We start from the raw sequence: 17,882 nt of genomic DNA, 5'->3' as shown, positions 1-17,882 counted from the left end.
ATATATATATATTTATATATATATAGTTTCCAAGGCAGAGGCCAAAAACAGCTCCTCTCGACAATTTCACAAAATATATTGCTTAAAACGATACAAACTAGACATCAAACCTGCATCTATGCTCGCCAACACCTGCTGGAGCTACGGTCATAAATTGTTTTCAATATTTTCACCTTTTTCACCATTTAAAAAACTGCGGAGTGCTACGGAATCATGTCAACAAGACAATAGCTGAAAATAATAATATAATAATAAAGACTGAGAAAGCGGGGATACAGAGGGGGGCCATCTGTGAAGCAAAAAAGAAATCCCCACAGACCACCGCTTTCATCAATCCTGCTCTCTAATGTCCGCTCGTTGGAAAACAAAATGGATAATCTCTGACTCAAGCTCTCTTCAAAAAAGGAGATACGTAACTACTGCGCCATCATTCTGACGGAGTCTTGATTGCATCCAGGAATAGAGGGCAATGCTATTAGCCTGGAGGAGCTAACTCTGTACCGGGTCGATAGAAACAAAGAGCTCTGCGTGATTGGAAACTCCTCTGAGACGGTTCCCAGGCAATCTTCAGCATCTAGAAGGGAAGCACAGTCCTCTGCAGGTGAAAATGAGGAGAGCACTCTAGATGCTTCCCTGCCAAATGCTGAAACATCCCTAGCCGGCTCCTCCCAGACCCCTCCAGCTTCCACACCTTCTCCAGCATCGTCTGTCACTGCTGAAACCTGCCGATGGCACCACTGCTGCTTCAACCTACATCAGCCTCTTCACCCACGGGGCTACCACCCTCACAGCATCGTCACCATTGTCCTCATCCTCTCCTGAGCCAGGAGAAGTGAGTGCTTCAGGAGCTGGAGGCAGTAGTAGCAGCTCAACAACAACTGATGGGGTGAAGCCCAGGAAACAGGCCCCTAATGCTCCAGCATCAGATCCTCTTCCACAGGGGTAAAAATCCCATTTGGATGCTGTGATCCTATCAAGATCACTGCTGCCAAGCAAACATGAATGATGTGCATTCCATAACTAGATATAGTGACTTAATATCACAATGTTTTTTTTTTCTTATTACTGCTGCTTCCCTTATCAAGGCTGCACTTTAAAAAGGAAATTGTTTAGAGAGCTGTTCTAAATGAAATTTCTTTTTGTTTACACTTGTGTATACAAAATGACAAAATAAATCTGTCTATATATATATATATATATATATATATATAAGAACTGCTCTACTAAGGTTTTAAAGAACTTTTATTTTGTTTTCACTGTCTGGTCACCATCAGCAGCCGTAACTGCTTTCATCCTTCAGCGACACAACACAGATTTTGATTGCATACAAAAACATTCTACTGGGAAAAACTGTTATGCACTAATATTAATATTAATAATTAGGGGTTAGAAAAAATTATCATTGTTGTCATTACAAATATCATTTTAAAATGTTGCACAAATTGTTGGCTTAGAATGCATACATAACATGCAGAGAGAACTTATATAGAAAATAACCATAATATCATTCAAAAAAGTGGCATTTCACATTTGCTTTCTTAACTATTATAAAAGCATTTTAAGCACTATGGTAAGGATGGTGGTCTTTAAATGCATGCAAATGAGTAATTTACAAAACAGTGGAGGCGTTTTGGCTTGCTTTTTTCAGCAGGATTGTTTTAATTCAGCCACACGGAAGGATTTTCCGGTTTAACGTTGCTATCTATCTCTATTTTAGCCTGGAGCTTTGAAAAACCCACTTACTGTGAAATCTTTTATTTGGTTTATTTTTGGAACAATTCCTTATATAGTTTTCTGGTGTTCTGTGGATGATTTTTCAGATACTTTACTCCAGTGTCCTTGAATTTAGTGCCACAAACTACTGCCTAGTTGTTAACCATTAAGGTTTCCTCAAAACAGTAGAATTTCATGTTTTATAATTTTTGTGAAATCATTGTTTTTGTTTTTAAAAGCTGACATATTTTAATTAAACCAAGAAAAATGCTCTACCTGGTTTTCTCAAAAAATATTTAATTCAATTAAATTGTACTTTATTAATCGCTGAAAGGAAAGCCTGTCAAACAACACAAAAACAAACAGAAAGACAGTACACAAACGTTACACATGGGGGGGACACGGTGTCTGAGGCCTTGCTGCCACAAAAAGCGCTACAATTATAGTAAGAAAAACAAAACAAAGTGATCACAATAGGGCAGAGGAGGAAAATAATCATATTTCATACTTTATCCTTAGCAGGATACAGTTTGAGATTGCAAAATGAGACAGAAGAAGGGCGGTGAACATCAATGGGTACTCTTAGTGACAAAGCATTGGTGTATACTCATTTTCCAATGGTTTAGGCCATGTGGCCCTTAGGTAATATGAATGAATTTGAATGAATGAATGAATGAATGAATGAATGAATGAATGAATGAATGAATGAATGTGTAGACAGTCTTCAAACCCTGCTATGTATTCTTTTTAAAACGACCCTGATATTTTTTTCCACCACGCTAGCATTTAAAAAAAGTTTTTGTTTTGTTTTAGATGGCTGACACTGAAAAGTACACACATACTGTATATCATTTCAGTAGAATTCACATGTCCTGCTGTGACATGACTGGGTAGGGTACCTTCTTTTATATATAATTTTCTATCAATAAAATAAAATAAAAAATAAGATTTAAAAATATGTTTAAGAGAGGCCTTGAAGAAAGAAGTTCTAAGCAATGATTTTAATGTAATAATGACAATATTTATCTAACAGATAATAATGAAAATTCTGAATATCATTTATAGCGCACTTCTAATAAGTAGTCTTATTTAAAAGCGATAAAAACAGAACATGATGAAATGATACAAATAACAAAAGTTACACTAAAATATAAAAGATGACTGTCTTAAAAAATCTACAAATTGGTAAATAGAATCTATCTGTGTGTGATTTAGTTACCATAAATATCATGTTATTTTTACAAAGTAAAAATAACAAAAGTTAATACAAAATGTGAAAAAACATACTTTAGCATTTATATGAAAGTTATTAAGTGTAGTCCCGGCAACCTTTTAAAAAAAACTGTCTGGATAACTGCCACATCATTTTAACTCTGGCCGCCTAGAACTTCCTTTCCTGCCTTATTGAAATGTTGTTTTTGTTTATTTATTTTGTTCAGTTTGGTTTTTCAGTTAAGCGCACTGAGAGCAATAGAAGTGTTTGAAGTAGGTGCCCATTAATAAAATACATTCAGCCAGTAAGTGTTGAAGGTTATTGAGGCTGATAAAGTGCTACTCAAAGTCAGGACAGATTACCTTCACAGGCTCAATCACACCCCACACACACACAAAAAAGAAATTTCAACTTATGTTCTGCTCAGTATCAAAGTTATTTCTCCAGCTTTTCCCCATCTGCTATGTTCAAAGTGTTGCAAATGATCCATTCTATTTAAAATTTCCTTGACTTTTACCATTTTGCACCTGCTTTCTCCACCTTCCTCTCCTAGCTACTCCTATGGTCTGTCGTGTTATATTCTCTCATCCCATCCTCTTCTGTCTCCCTCACCGTCTGCTCCCCATTGCAGGCCGCCTCCCGCCTTCTCTCTGGCTGGTTGGTTGATTCATTGTATTGTATGTTGGCTGCAGGTTTACCGAGGGAAGAGCACCCCTGCTGTGGACCGACTATGTGTGGGCGTGCCTGCTGCAGAGGTGAGCCAGATGCTACTAGATTACACAAGCAACTACTTAACTGTAAAGTTTTTTAAGAACTGTTGTCTATTAGGAGGACTTTTTTGTACTTAAGGCTTTTTTAATGACCAATTTAGATAAAGCATTTATCTGTTATCACTCAAGAAATCTCAGTTATGGTTGGTGTTGAAGCAAATCATTGATAGAATGATTATTGTTTTGCAAAGGTGTAGAATAAAATGTACAGTCATTCCTGATATGTATGTCTTTGCAAGGTGAAAGTATTAGACATCAGCTTTATTGTCTTTTAACATATTAAAAGTTAATTTATGTATCGGCTTCTCCAGTAGACACAGAGACAAATCTATTTTATTATCAGCATATATCTATAATAACAAAAAAACATTCTTTCACTTTGACCAATGTTCTGGTAGCTTTTCTACCTAAATATTGGCTTCATATCCAACTCAGTGAAAATCATTAGTCTTTTGATTAAACAAAATTGGTACAAAACTGTATTTTAGAGATGGCTACATTTGGCCTTTTTTACAGGACAATTTTTTTTTCTTGATATATAACCTCTAAGTGGGTGCCTCTATAAATGTTGAGTTTATCATTTAAATACCTTAAAAGGCGCTCGAATTTGTGTTGATTATGTAAAACATTTAATAGTGACCAAAAAGCCAGAGGCCCATACCTTTGAACAACATTATGTTTGAACCTCTTTGTTTAATGTTAAATTTTCATTCAAGTCTTTATGTTGATGTAACATTGAGGTTGTACCAATAAATCAAAAAAAAATTTTATTCAGACACACAGACCATGATAAACAAAGAATAACACTAAAAAACACACTACAAGTAGAATATCCTTCCATCACCATTAGTGTTGCACCGACACCGATACCAGTATCAGGCGGGGCCCCAATCCAGCATTAAAATGGTGGTATCCATATTGGTGGGTACCGACAAATAGGGCACCGATACCATTTTGAAAGCCAAAAGTTTATTCAACTATTGTCACTCATTCCATGGAGGTAATAAAAAATTCCACTGGATTCACTTTGTATTAGTCTTTTTCCTGCTTCACAAAGGTAGACAGCAGCTTGACAAAGCCATGATGGCAATTATTTTACATCCAAGTAGTATGCAGTTCTTCATATACACACACACACACATCAATTTCTAACAGATGGTATCGGTATGGTATCAGTATCGGCCAATACTGCACAGCCAAGTATCGGGTATCTTGGCCAAAAAATGGCATCGGCGCAACCACAGTACAAACTAAGGCGTCATTGATAAGAAAATAACCTAAATGAGATTATAATGATTATAAAGTACGATACAGCAGCACAGGTGGACACAATTATATTAACATACATCACACTTGCAGTACTCCTTCATGGCACCTTGAGCAACATCCTCATGACATCATTGTAAACCCCATGCAGTTTGTGCATGCTGCTTTGTCTATAATGCCACTGTAGGTACCAGATCCACTGTGGTCAGATCTGCTCTGGCCCTGCGCCTGCCAGTGACATTACACATAACATAAAACATTGTAGTTGCCCTAACAACGTGTCTAATGACAGATAAAGTTTTACCTGATTGATGACAAAGCTAAAAAAAAACATATTTATGGTGAACAAAGTAACTGCAAGACCAAGACTGTATAAAGGGGGAGAGGTAGGTAGTGTTGTGACTAGTTTACTAACAGGTTAGCCTATTTACCTTGGTCAGTTAGCCATATTACTGTAAGCTACACTTCTTTTAACTCCTTTTCAACAACAAACGTTCAGTAGAATAACTGTTATTCTGTTTGTCTAAATTCTCCATGATATTTCATTTTTTCAGATGTTCCATTTGTCCTCCACTGCCCTTAGATTCTAATAAAAAGAATAAAAAGAAGGACTGAGACTTTTTTTTTAGTCACCTTGTTAAATAGTGGAGTGGCGGCCTAGTGGTTAGGGCATAGAGCTTGGAATCATGTCACTTTGGGTCTCTGGGCAAAGACCCTTAACCCCACACTGCTCTTTGGGCGCCACACAATGGCAGCCCACTGCTCCTCAAGGGAATGGATTAAATGCAGAGAGTTAATTTCTCCATTGTGAGGTCAATAAAGTTCAGTTTCTTTCCTTTTCTTTTTTCTATCCTTTTTTTGGTCACTTTGTTAAATGGTAGAGCTGTCTGTCTTAGAAGGCAGTGCTTTCCTTCAAGACTGAGAATAATTATTTTCTACTTTTGGCTACTTTATGCAAATGGAATATAAAATAATAGCAAATGTAGGTAGTAATATGCTGAGACTCCAGAAGAAAGTTTATTCTTATGAAACGGGTGTAGTACAATTTGTCCAAATGGTGTTGCCATATAATGATGCCCCGAGCAGATCTGTTACCTACACCATCACAAGTGGGCAGTATACATTTGAGTACAATGAACTAATAAGTGCACCATTAAAGTTTAATTTTCTACAGAACACATAGAGAACCTCTTGTACATATCGTATACAATGCTGTCTGTAAACATCTCTATCATCAGACACATGACCAGTTATATAATGTACTGACTGAAAATATAGCCAGACAGAGTAAAGTTAGGAAAACATAGTTCAGCATCATCTTTGCTCCTGACAATCATGTTACTCTTTTTTGCATTATATGTAATTTTATAATCCAACCTGTACTGTGAGTGAAGCCTTAACAGTTGCTACAGGCCAGCACTATATGGACAAAAGACCACATAGTCATCAGCACACATCAGGTGTATGTCGTCTAACTAGTACCAAAATCATTGTGATGATAATGGACAAATTGACTATGAACTTCTGACCAGAGCTTTTGCTTTTCAATACTTAAAGCTATAGTTTTTGTCTTTCCTCCACCTGAGTTAAATCTTATAATACTCCAGCTCATTAAAACCAGCAGAACAACCAGTCTTCATGTTTCATAGCTTTATATGACTGTTAGATATATGTGTGCTACTATAAACACACAAAGATTAAAGAGTAGAAAGTGGCAAAGGCGTTTGAATCTGATTTATTGTTGCAACCTTGTAAATTGGAACTGGGTAAATAAATTGTTTAATAGCAATCTTTTTATAGCATGTTATACATTACACATGGCTTAAAAACTGCTGCATACACGCTTTTAAACAAAGCGTGAAAGGCTGACACTCATCGGGGCTCAGAGGGCTTTCCCGCTGGTCCCCATCGACCCTGCTGGTGTTTACCCAGAGCCCAGTGTAAATGCCAGAAGACTATTGTGATTCCTGGTGCTCTGCTGATCACACGCTGCACTTCCATGCATTATTTACATGGAGCTTAGCCCTCCTCATCGTGTTCATGGACACAGGTCACAACCAAGCAGGGCTCAATAGATAAGGGGAATTAAGTATTTATGCCAAAGCCAAACTAGCTAAGACCAACGGCGGAGGGGTCACATGACCAAGAACAGAGAGGTCTGCAGAAACAACTTTGTTTCATGCGGAAGTCGTGCTATCGGCAGCGTCAGGAGGAAAATAAAGACAGAGGAGGGTGTTTGTTGTTGCAGTGTGCAGAGATGAGAAGAGGCCCAGGGACTAGCAAGGCTCTCACAGTGTTGTTGATTTATTGTCTGTTTTCTTTGTGCACACAATACGTCTATTTGTTATTTTGTAAGACACCAAACTACTCATGCAGACACTGTAAATTGCAGCTTCAATCATCTGCCTTGGATGAACGTGCACACTTTCCATATGTGCAGTAAATTGTACTTGCTAATGAACATACAAATTATTAGCAATGCAAGTGAGAATGTTGCTCTGTCAGTTTTCCAGTGAGACTTCCAGTGTTTTCCTAACTTATGGCCCTCTCTCTGCTCTAGTGTTTCGGCTTACTGGGGATCAATGGTGCTGGAAAAACTACGACGTTCAAGATGCTGACAGGAGACATCCCAGTCTCCGGCGGAGAGGCCTTTCTAAATGGATACAGGTGAGGCTCCAGGTCCCACTTGTGCACAGAGTAACTTATCTCAATTAGCCACCCAAGATAGCTGCTCAGGTGGGGATCGGGCTCTTCTGCTCCTCTCTCTCTTTCTCTTTTTCTAATCGTAGTAGTCTGTGTATCTTTTTTTTTTTTATTACACTCTTTTACCATTACTGTTCTATTGTCAGGTTTTCTGAACACATCTAAAAAAGTATGCATTTAAATTCTGATACGTATTCTGATACCCCCCACACACAAGGTGTTAGGTTAATTGGCTTCTCTAAATTCTCCTTATGTCTAAGTGTGTGCCTAAATGGATTTCCAGGGTGCACCCGCCTTTCGCTCGTAGAAAGCTGGGGATAGGCACCACCACCACCCCTCATGACCCAGCAGGGGTAAAGCGTGATAGAAATAGATGGATAAAATTGAAAGGGTTATTGATACCAAGTCAGATTCATACTGGCTAACATGGAGGCGGCGTCTTAACCACATACTATAAGGGTAAAAATACTTGTTATTTTATATAAATCTAAATAGTTGCTTAATTACAATGGCCTTTTTACCATTTCCTCTACCCTGATACTTCCATAAAGGACGTTCTGTGTAGAAGTTTTGGGGACCATTTGTAAAATTCTGGTTAGTGGAATAGTTTCATTACAAAATAGGCCGCCATCCAATACATAAAGCAGACTTCCTTAATCACTCTAATTAATTGTTTCAAAAATAAAAGCTCATAAAATTTAAAGGTACTGTATATTCTAATATGTAGTAATCCAAAGAATGTATTATGTAAAATCAAAGACCTTGCCAGAGTTTTCAATCCATTTTGTGCTGCAAAACACAGAAAAAGAGACAAGTTTTAGTTTATTTCACCAACGGCTGAAAATTTGTTAAAGCTGAGATGTTTGTCTTTTCTTTAAGCTGGCTTGCAATTCACAACATATTTCCACCATTTACATGACTGAATGATTAACGTAGGCCTTTAAAAGTTTATTTCCTTCTCTTTCTCCTTCTCTTTCAGTATCAACCATTCAAGAATATTATATATTTAGATAGATACGACATATTTAGGGTTGTACATATACTAAGCTTTTTGTTTCTGCCCTTTATTTACCGGTAGTCATTTTTATTGATATCATATCCATTTACGAAGTTTTGCTTTTGACTAAAAAAAAAAGCAACATAAAATGTGAATATAGAATATTGGCCTTTTGAACTCTGGCTTGCCTTCTCATATTCTGAATGCTGTGATCTTTCTTGCAAATATATATTCCTTTTGACCTGTACCGCCTTTACTTTTTTTTTTTTCTACTTTTTTTTTCTTCCACAAAATCAGCCATAGAGAATAACTGTACACAGCATATAGAAAAAGAATAACTTGACAAAAGTGAAGCACTGATCCCTGTGCTTTAAGAGAAAGCAGGCTGCTGTCTCTTAATTTTTTCAGAACAGATAGCTTTGATTCTTCTCCATATATCTCCAAGCTCAGCTTAGAGAGAGTGCACACAGTGGAGCAGTGGTTGCTATAGAAGTTCATTGATACATCTGATAATTGACTTTATGTTCAACGAGGGAACAGAGCAATATGTAGCGGGGGCCTTGCACAGCATGGGTAATGTTGATTAATGTGGGTGATAGTGATCAAAGAAAAATCTCTGGGACCTTTAGGGGAAGCAGTTGAAAAGAGAGAAAAAAACAGATGTGAGCAGACAACACCCACTCTTCTGTTTTCATCTCATTATACTCGCTTTCTGTGCATCGGCAAGAGGAATGATCAGCAGAGGAGGAAATGGCAGCAGTTCCCTAAATGGATGCTTCTTCTGTCCCGGCAGTTGTCTCTCATATCTGTAAATTCAAGATTAGCTATTCCTACCTTCATCGACTTCCTTTTCTGCTTGGTGCTGAAAAAGAAAACCATGTTCCATGTGGGTGTTAGCTCATTTGCTATGTCTTGTTCTAATAGACCAAGAGGAAATTAGAAAATTAGTGAATCATTACCTCATTTGTTGTTGCATTGGATCATTACTGCACATAAAATGCAGTGTTTTCTGTTGCCAAAAGAAGCACATTTTCTCAGTTTATGAAAAGGTAATGTCATCTTCAAATTCTGTTTGGTTCCATTTGTTTACATAGCTTCATTTCACAACTAGTATTATGCAGAAGCTAATCCAGTTCAATCTGAGCTCAAATCCACCTACTTCATGTAACTCAGTACAATCACAGTGTCAGTGCCAGCTAAAAGACATTAAGTCTGATTCACATTAAATGACATTGCCACACAGTCAGAATTAACTGATGATTTAATGACAAAGGACCCAATTAGAGATCTAGAAAAGCAAAGAAGCACAGTAACTCATGACTTACTTTAATAAAATAAAATAAATTTTTTTAACCTTTAGGTTTTAAACTAGTTTTTATGTTTAATAAATATTTAATTATGGTGAAGGATGTCGCTGTATGACCAGACATTAGTGCTGCACTTGTTTCTGAATATTAAGTTATTGCATACATACAGTAGTTCGGCATTCCTGTGCTGACATGGAATATACAGTGGGCATGTTTACCTTATTTATTTGATGGAATTGTTGTTTTACAATATTTAATAAGCCTCCTAGATCCATCAATTATGGATCTGCTATTACCCCTAGCAACCGCATAGCATTTTCCGTCAAAATCTCGCTATCCAGACTACATAATGAAAGCATAGATGAAATATAACATTACAGAGCGCTGCTAAATTGTTTCCTTTGCACAATTTTTGTATCGGCTTGGGGAGACCATAGATTATTGGGAAAGCCCTGGAAGCAGTAAAAAAGTAGATTACTTTGGTTTGCCTCGGCGCTCTCTGGTCAAATGGAAACCCCATTGGCCAAAATTCAATATCATTATATCTTAAATGCCAAAGAAGCAAAAAATAAAGTTTTAACTAACGAAGCAATAAAGAAGTATTTCACTTTGGTTCAGCGGTTATAAAGGTTCTGGAGACACTATGATCACTACTATGATCTTTGTCTATTTTTCCTACCTTTGGCTGAAACGTTCCTTCTTCTACAACATTGCTGACTCTCACATGTGATTTATCTTTACAGCATAACAAGATTTTCTCTGTGACATTTAACCAACTATGAAATATCCTGTTGGGAGCACTGCTGCTTAATTATGGCCTACAACTTTAATTTGCTACATTTCAAAGACAGCTCACCTGCCGCTGTTAGGTGCCTGAGGCATTGCTAAATTTGTATCATTTAATGGCCTCTTGGTTGTTGAAGATTTCATTTATTCTTTTTCATTTCTTTGATCATGGAGCATTTTTTGTAGATTAGTTCACACAATAACTTACAGAAGTATGAAGCAAACACAATACTTGCCAGATCAGATTAGATCAGATCAGATTAGATTAGATTAGTTTAGAATAGATCAGATTACATTATATTAGATCAGATTAGATCCAAACAGAGTAGATTACATTAGTATAAATTAGATCAGGTGAGATAAGGTTACATCAGGTCAGATTAGATCAGATCAGATTAGAATAGATCAGATTAGATTTTACTAGATCAGATTAGATCCGAACAGAGTATATTACATTTGTGTAAATTAGATCAGGTGAGATTAAGTTGCATCTGGTTAGATTAGATGAGATCAGAATAGATCAAATCAGGTTAGATTAGATGAGATCAGATTAGATAAAATCAGGTTAGATTAGATAGAGTAGCTTAGATTAGATTCGATCAGATTAGGTGCCATTAGATTAAAATTCCAAAAAAAGAAAATAGAAATAAAAAACCACTGGACTTTGTTTCCAAGTTTGAAGATGTTTCGCTTCCCATCCAGGAAGCTTTTTCAATTCAAAATATCAGGAATAGTGTTGAGTTCAAGGTTTTATACAGTAGCCCATCAAAACCTTGTTTTTGTTTTGAAAACATGCAAATTGAAACGGCTGAAGGGTTCCACCCTATGGAATGGGTCGTTTGGCCTCTTTTCTTAGCCTACAATGCCCTATACCCATCCAAGTGTCTGAAAGGGAATTATTGGCCTGGCTGAATAGGTAATGTCCTCCGCTCTCCTGTACAGGGGCTGGGACTGCGATGATAGCGGGAAGGGATTAACTCAATTACTGTATTGTGGGTTTTATTAAACTGAAACCTGAGTCCACCCCCTCTGTTTAAGGTTGTTTTTCTGTTTCTTAACAAAGACGGCTTCCTTCATGCCCCTCTCAAACCACCTATTTTCTTTTTTATTTGCATAATGTGAACATTCTGGTCCTCAAAACAATGTCCTTTGTCCATAAAGTGTAGATGTACCGCAGAGTCTTGTCCCGAGGAGGTTGCTCTCCTGTGCTGGGCCATGCGTTTGTGGAGCGGTCAGATTAGATCAAATCTGATGAGATCATTACATTAGATTAGGTTCAGTTAGATTACATCAGATTAGTTTACACTAGATTCGATCAGATTAGGTAATATTAGATTATATCTAAGATATATCTAAGATATATCTTAGATTATATCAGATTTGGTTAGATTGGGTTACATTAGTTCAAATCAGATGATACTGTATACTATTACATTGACTTGGATTAGATCAGATTGAATCAGGTAAGATTAGGTTATATTAGATCAGACGACATTAGATCAAATGAGATTAGATTATGTTAGAGTAGATTAGATTAGGTTAGTTTTGATGTGATTAGATTAGATATTTTGATTGCAGATGAACACTCCATTTAGCCTCCAGTCTCAGAGTACACCGTTTAGAAGTAAAACTAGATTCCAATCCATGTCTCAGAATAGATTGTTCTGGTAGGACTCAATGAGAAATATTATGTTTCAAAGTTTATTGGTCATATTCTATCAGGTAGACAGTTTGCTAACTTTCCTTAGCAGAATTCTTAAAAAGAAATATTTTCTTCAAACTGGAATTGCTGTTTTAGAACCAGATGTAGAAGTTTCCATCTAAACAGGACCAAAACATGGTATTAGGTCACTAATGCTTTCAGTTTACTTGAGCCTTTTTTGAATTTATTTGTTCGAGGAAGCGTTAAATCACACTAAGGTTCCCTGAGGCAGAGAATTCATCTTAAAAAAAAAAAAGAAAAAAACCAAGATAAAAAAAGAAAAACTTTTCCAATTTTATCTTTAAAAAAACAAAGCAGCTTGGAAGAGATGAAAGAAAATCCACTTCACTGCTTTATGCCTCGGAGTGATTTAGACAGCTTATGTGTGCAGTTTTCTCCCCTATTTTGCTTCAGTATAGTGACATTTATTAAAGAGAACATGCAGAGAATAAAACAATTCATTCTGCTGGTTCTACAGGGATATCTCTGATTTTTGAGTTTCTTATCAAATCATTGTGAATATTTGATTATTCTCTCAGAAATGTTTGCCTTTTTTAGCTTTAACTCTACTCTTCCAGAGACATAAACATACAGCCCTATAGTTGTTATCTTTAAAACTATTTTCATTCATACTTAAAGAGTATTTTTTTACTTTTCTCCCCAGCATTCGAACAGAAATGAGACATGTTCATCAGAACATGGGTTACTGTCCTCAGTTTGACGCCATTGATAACCTTCTGACTGGACGAGAGCATCTGGAGTTTTATGCTCGGTTAAGAGGAGTACCAGAAGAAGAGGTTGCCATGGTAATTGTTAATTCTAATTGCTAACATTGTTTAGATTTAAGGACATTAAGTCAGAAAGCTCTTGATACAGATATACTGTATATATTGTGGTTTAGAATACTTACTCAGCTGCATGACAGCAAGAATACATGTTTAGAAACAAAAAAATCCTTGCAGACATTAGAGATAACCTGGATGCATGAAGCTATGCATAATAAAAAATGGCCCATGGAACAAAAGCAGCAGCTGTGGGTTATGGCTCTACATTATTCACGTGCCCAGTGGTGTGGCAGGCCCAAGGCGCCCTGGCTGCTCTTCTCTTACAGCGCCTGCCTCTGCAGCAGAAGGAAAAAAATCAAAAGAGTAAAGGGGCCGGCAGTGACCACAGATTCTGAGCCAAGACTTTGATGTCTTAGCTGCAGTGCAAACGGACCACAGTCAGCTAGCAGCACTGAAAATGTTGCAGCAGTTCATTGAGATGTTATTTTAAAGGCAAACTAAACAAACAGGGTTTTACTTGCAACTTGAAAACAAAATTTATCTCTAAACAATGCAAAAAGAAATTACTTTAGTCAGTAAAAATATTTGCATCCACTGGTCACATAATCATCAGCATGTAACACCTGTGTAAAAAAAATATTTGGTAGTATGATGCAATCAGACATTTAAACACAGTGATTTCGGGCAAAGATGTGATTATTTTCTGGCTTTTAATCATTTGTTTGACATTTTTTTTCAGTGCTGGAATAGATAAACTACAATTTATTAAATGTTAAAGAAATAAGAATTAAATGCTTAATAGGGTATAGAAAATAATTTCCCTTTGCTTTCTTTTTATCAAAATAAGGTAAAGAATGTCAATTCAGGACCAGATATTGAAAATACTTCAGATAATATTGAGTAAACACCCAAAAGTGGATTGGACTATTCTATGGAAGAAACATCTCACTCCTATTTTTCCTTTGCATTTCACAGATTCTTATCAAAAGGACTAAAACTGTGGCCTTTTCTTGAGTGTTTTTCATTTAATCAATATAGAGGAAATATAAGCTTTCAGACACAAGTGTTTACCTTGTACCACGCTTGAATGTGTGTGTGTTACAGACTTATTTGCTTGTTATTTAACTCAAGTTAAATTAAAAAAAATATTATACTGATCCCAAAGGGAACTTAGATGTAATAGTAGGATTTTTTTATGAGTTTTGTAGATGTTATTAGCTGCAGGCACAATGGTGACTTAAGACCCTCTGTTATTGTTTAAGAGTTTTCTGAGGAGGATGCTCAAAGTCATCCAAACTGTCCTTCCTTTTCATGAAGAATTAACCATTGTGAAATCATCTCCAGAGTTTCTAGAGGAGTTCCTTAAATAGTTCCCCACTGACCTTTTATGTTGCTTGCAAATGATAATGTCTGAAAGGTTAATAAGGCATCGCTAAGCAGCATGTAATTAAAGCCTTACAAAGCTCGCGTTTGCACGGACAGAATATTATTGATTCCTAGATTTACAATTAACAATTTTAAATCCATAACTCTAACACTTTCCATCTCCTGAAAGGTGGCAGAGTGGGGGATTCAGAAGCTGGGGCTGGTGAAATACACCAACAAGTCAGCTGGAACCTACAGCGGTGGGAACAAACGCAAACTTTCCACAGCAATGGCCCTCATCGGATGTCCACCTGTGGTTTTCTTGGTAAGATGGAGTTTTGTTATCATTACCACACGGTAATGTTTATGAAAACATTACCGTGTGGTATTTTATTTCAATATTTGTTCATTGAGTATGATCAATATTTTCTTTCTATTCACTTGGAGATGGAAATAGTAATGAAATATGAAGTTATGTCTAAGAGGTGGAAAAAAAAAAACAAGTAATGGATCAAAGCTGCATATCCTGATTCTTTTCCCTAAGGAGTACAAATGTAAAACTTGCATCTCTTACGTTTAGATAAACTTTTATTGTGTCGGTTCTGAGAGTGAAAAACATTTCTTTAAAAGAATTATAAAAGCTGACAAAAGTAGAAAAAAACAATCTCTTTCAATAGGTTAAGAAAGGAAACTAAATATAGCATTAAATACAGTTACTGAGAATTTTATACTCTTAAGGAATAAAACCGCTGCGAGAAAACCTGCATTTTTCTGTTTCTGAAAACAACAGTGTGGACTTTTTACAGTAGTAATAAACAATAAGAAGAATCTACGATGTGGGTGGTATTTCTAGCCTTGGCTGTAAAGAATTTGTGACAATAATAGTACATTGCATAGAGTCTCTACTTAGGTGTAGGAAAGAAATTAACGTGTGTTGTCTCTGAAAGCCATGTCTTTACAACAACAACAAAAAAAAACCTCAAAAGAGCTAAAACAAGAACCACTTATATCAGAGGTCCACAACCTAAATCATTAGAGCCATTGTGGCTGGCTAAATAAAAGTCATTTAGAGCCAGAAAAGATTAGATGAGCATTTTCCATAGGAAATCTGCTGTCATCTTAAATAACCAGCAGCTTATTTATATTAACTTTTAAAAGAAGAAACATAAAACTCAGAAAGAGACTCAGAGAGATTAGGCATTGATTATATTCAATAGAGTATTTTTTGATGACAAAGAAAAAATAAAATACAAAATTTCCACGCTAATAAAAAGACAAGTAGCTCTAATAGCTCTAAAACATATTTCTGGTCCATTTAATTCCATTATGTTGGGATTAAAATGATTCAAGCATCCTTTATAAAAACCAATAAAGCTTCTCCAACTAATTTTTAAAACTATTTTTATCCCTTATTAAGAAGAGCTGTTGTAGAGGGTCCAAAGAACCAATAGTGGCTCCAAAGCTGCAGGTTGCCGACCCCTGACTTAGTTGATTATCTAGTACAGTTATTACAAACTTGGTGGTATCTAGATACTAACTCCAACAAGCCCCTCAAGCTGGGTTTCAGAAACTCTATGCATGACATCAAAAATAAACCAAGTTTATGTCCATTAACAAATTACATTTTGCTAATTTGCCTATATGAAAATGTGAAGTGGAGGCAAGATTGCACTTGGTTTTGTTTATTCTCTTTTGAAATGTGCAACAAGTAACACCATTCACCAACCTGAGATGCTTTCAGCCGGTGGGGCCTCAGTGTGTTTCTGTGTCTTCATGTAGTATGGCAAATTAAATTTAAAAAAAAGTTTTTCAGCAGTAGTATTATATTGGGACAGAGGTGGATAGTTACTAGGTTTACAATTTGTTACATTTGCTTAGGTAGCTTGTAAAAAAAAAATACTATGGAAATTGTATTGTACTTTTTAAGTTCAATTGAGGAATATTTGTATTACATTCCTCCACCCTTAATGAATAAACCTTTTCCCTGTTCTCCAACGTGGTAGACAGACCATGCTTATATGTAGTGCCCTTTTAAGTTGGAGTTCTCCACAGCGCTTAACAATACATTAATTTTAGAGATCGACCGATACTGATCCTTTAAGGCTAACTCAGATTATTTTTTACTTCAGTCTAACTATCCCTTACAGTACAGATTTTGGAGGCCGATTTTTGAAGTGACAGGGTTCCCGCGGGTCCTTAAAAAGTCTTAAAAGGCATTCAATTCTTCAAATCAAAACTAAGGCCTTAATTGGTATTAAAATGTCTTAAATCAGTCTTTCTTAGGTCTTAATTTTTAAAGCTTCATTAAAAAAGGATTATTTTATTAAGTTTTATTTCTGTAGTCTAAATAAAATATTAAAATTGACCTTTTCTTTTTTTATAAAAAAAAATAATGGCTCGCCATTATTGGTTCCGTCCTGAAGCGGAACCAATAAAAGCGTTGTTGCGGCCGGGACGTTTAGGAGATGCACCATTAACTGTTTGTCTGGAAAATATGAGCAAGTGTAAATGTAACCAAAATCATTTCTCAATGACTAAAACCAGGGAACATACATGAGGCACAGTGTATTTTGTGCAAGAAGCGATTCAAGCTCGGAACGATGGGAATTAAGGCAGTGAAGTCGCACATGCGAAGCGCGAAACACAAAGCTTCAAAAACGAGTTACCCAGAAACAGCCGGTATTTCTCGGTTTTGTTCCACCCTTGTCTCTGCAACGCCTCCACTTATGACCAAATCAAACATACTAAGAAAACGATACAAAGAAAAATGGATGCAAAAAAGACTTAGAATTGGTTATGTTGTGGCTTTAAAACTGATTTGTTTTGTTCCCTGCTAAAACAAAGTTTGTGAATTCAGTTAAATAATTGTTAAAATATATATTTGTCATTTGTGTGTTTTTAGCTTTCTTCCTGTATGGGAAGTTTTTCAAAATTTTAAACATTAGTGCAATGGTTTATGTTATAATAAACCTTTGGGTTAAATTGTCGCAAGCAGGTTTTTCTTGTGTTTCTTGTGAATTTGGTCTATTTGGTCTAATTTTTATTTCAAGTGGCATTAAAAAGTCTTAAAAAGACTTGAATTTAATTTGCCTTATGCTGTAGGAAACCTGAGTGAAGATTCCCTTTTTTTTCGTCCATTACATGAGAAAATTGTGATTTTACATGTTACTGGTCTTTATTTAAAAAAAGAGACATTGCCAAACATATGGTGAGAAGAGTTATCACAACATCTTCACTAAAGACAGAGAGAATGGAGGAAGAAAGGAACATTCTGC

General features: G+C 36.1%; 1 protein-coding gene across 3 annotated transcripts in view; it reads left to right on the top strand.

Annotated features, from left to right (window-relative positions):
• The window catches only part of LOC107096934 (ATP-binding cassette sub-family A member 1-like), a 179,153-nt gene that overhangs the window by 131,810 nt on the left and 29,461 nt on the right, over positions 1-17,882 (top strand). For all 3 annotated transcript variants that reach the window (XM_015393846.1, XM_015393847.1, XM_015393845.1), the window contains exons 29-32: positions 3,619-3,681; positions 7,523-7,629; positions 13,122-13,263; positions 14,798-14,932. In XM_015393846.1, the coding sequence (XP_015249332.1) occupies positions 3,619-3,681; positions 7,523-7,629; positions 13,122-13,263; positions 14,798-14,932 (447 nt within the window). The remainder of the gene's footprint in view (positions 1-3,618; positions 3,682-7,522; positions 7,630-13,121; positions 13,264-14,797; positions 14,933-17,882) is intronic.

The sequence above is a fragment of the Cyprinodon variegatus genome, unplaced genomic scaffold (genome assembly GCF_000732505.1).
Source record: "Cyprinodon variegatus isolate N-32 unplaced genomic scaffold, C_variegatus-1.0 Scaffold659, whole genome shotgun sequence".
NCBI classification, from domain to species: Eukaryota; Metazoa; Chordata; class Actinopteri; order Cyprinodontiformes; family Cyprinodontidae; genus Cyprinodon; species Cyprinodon variegatus.
Note: the sequence above shows the minus strand (reverse complement) of the source record. Positions and strands in the feature narration are given on the sequence as shown.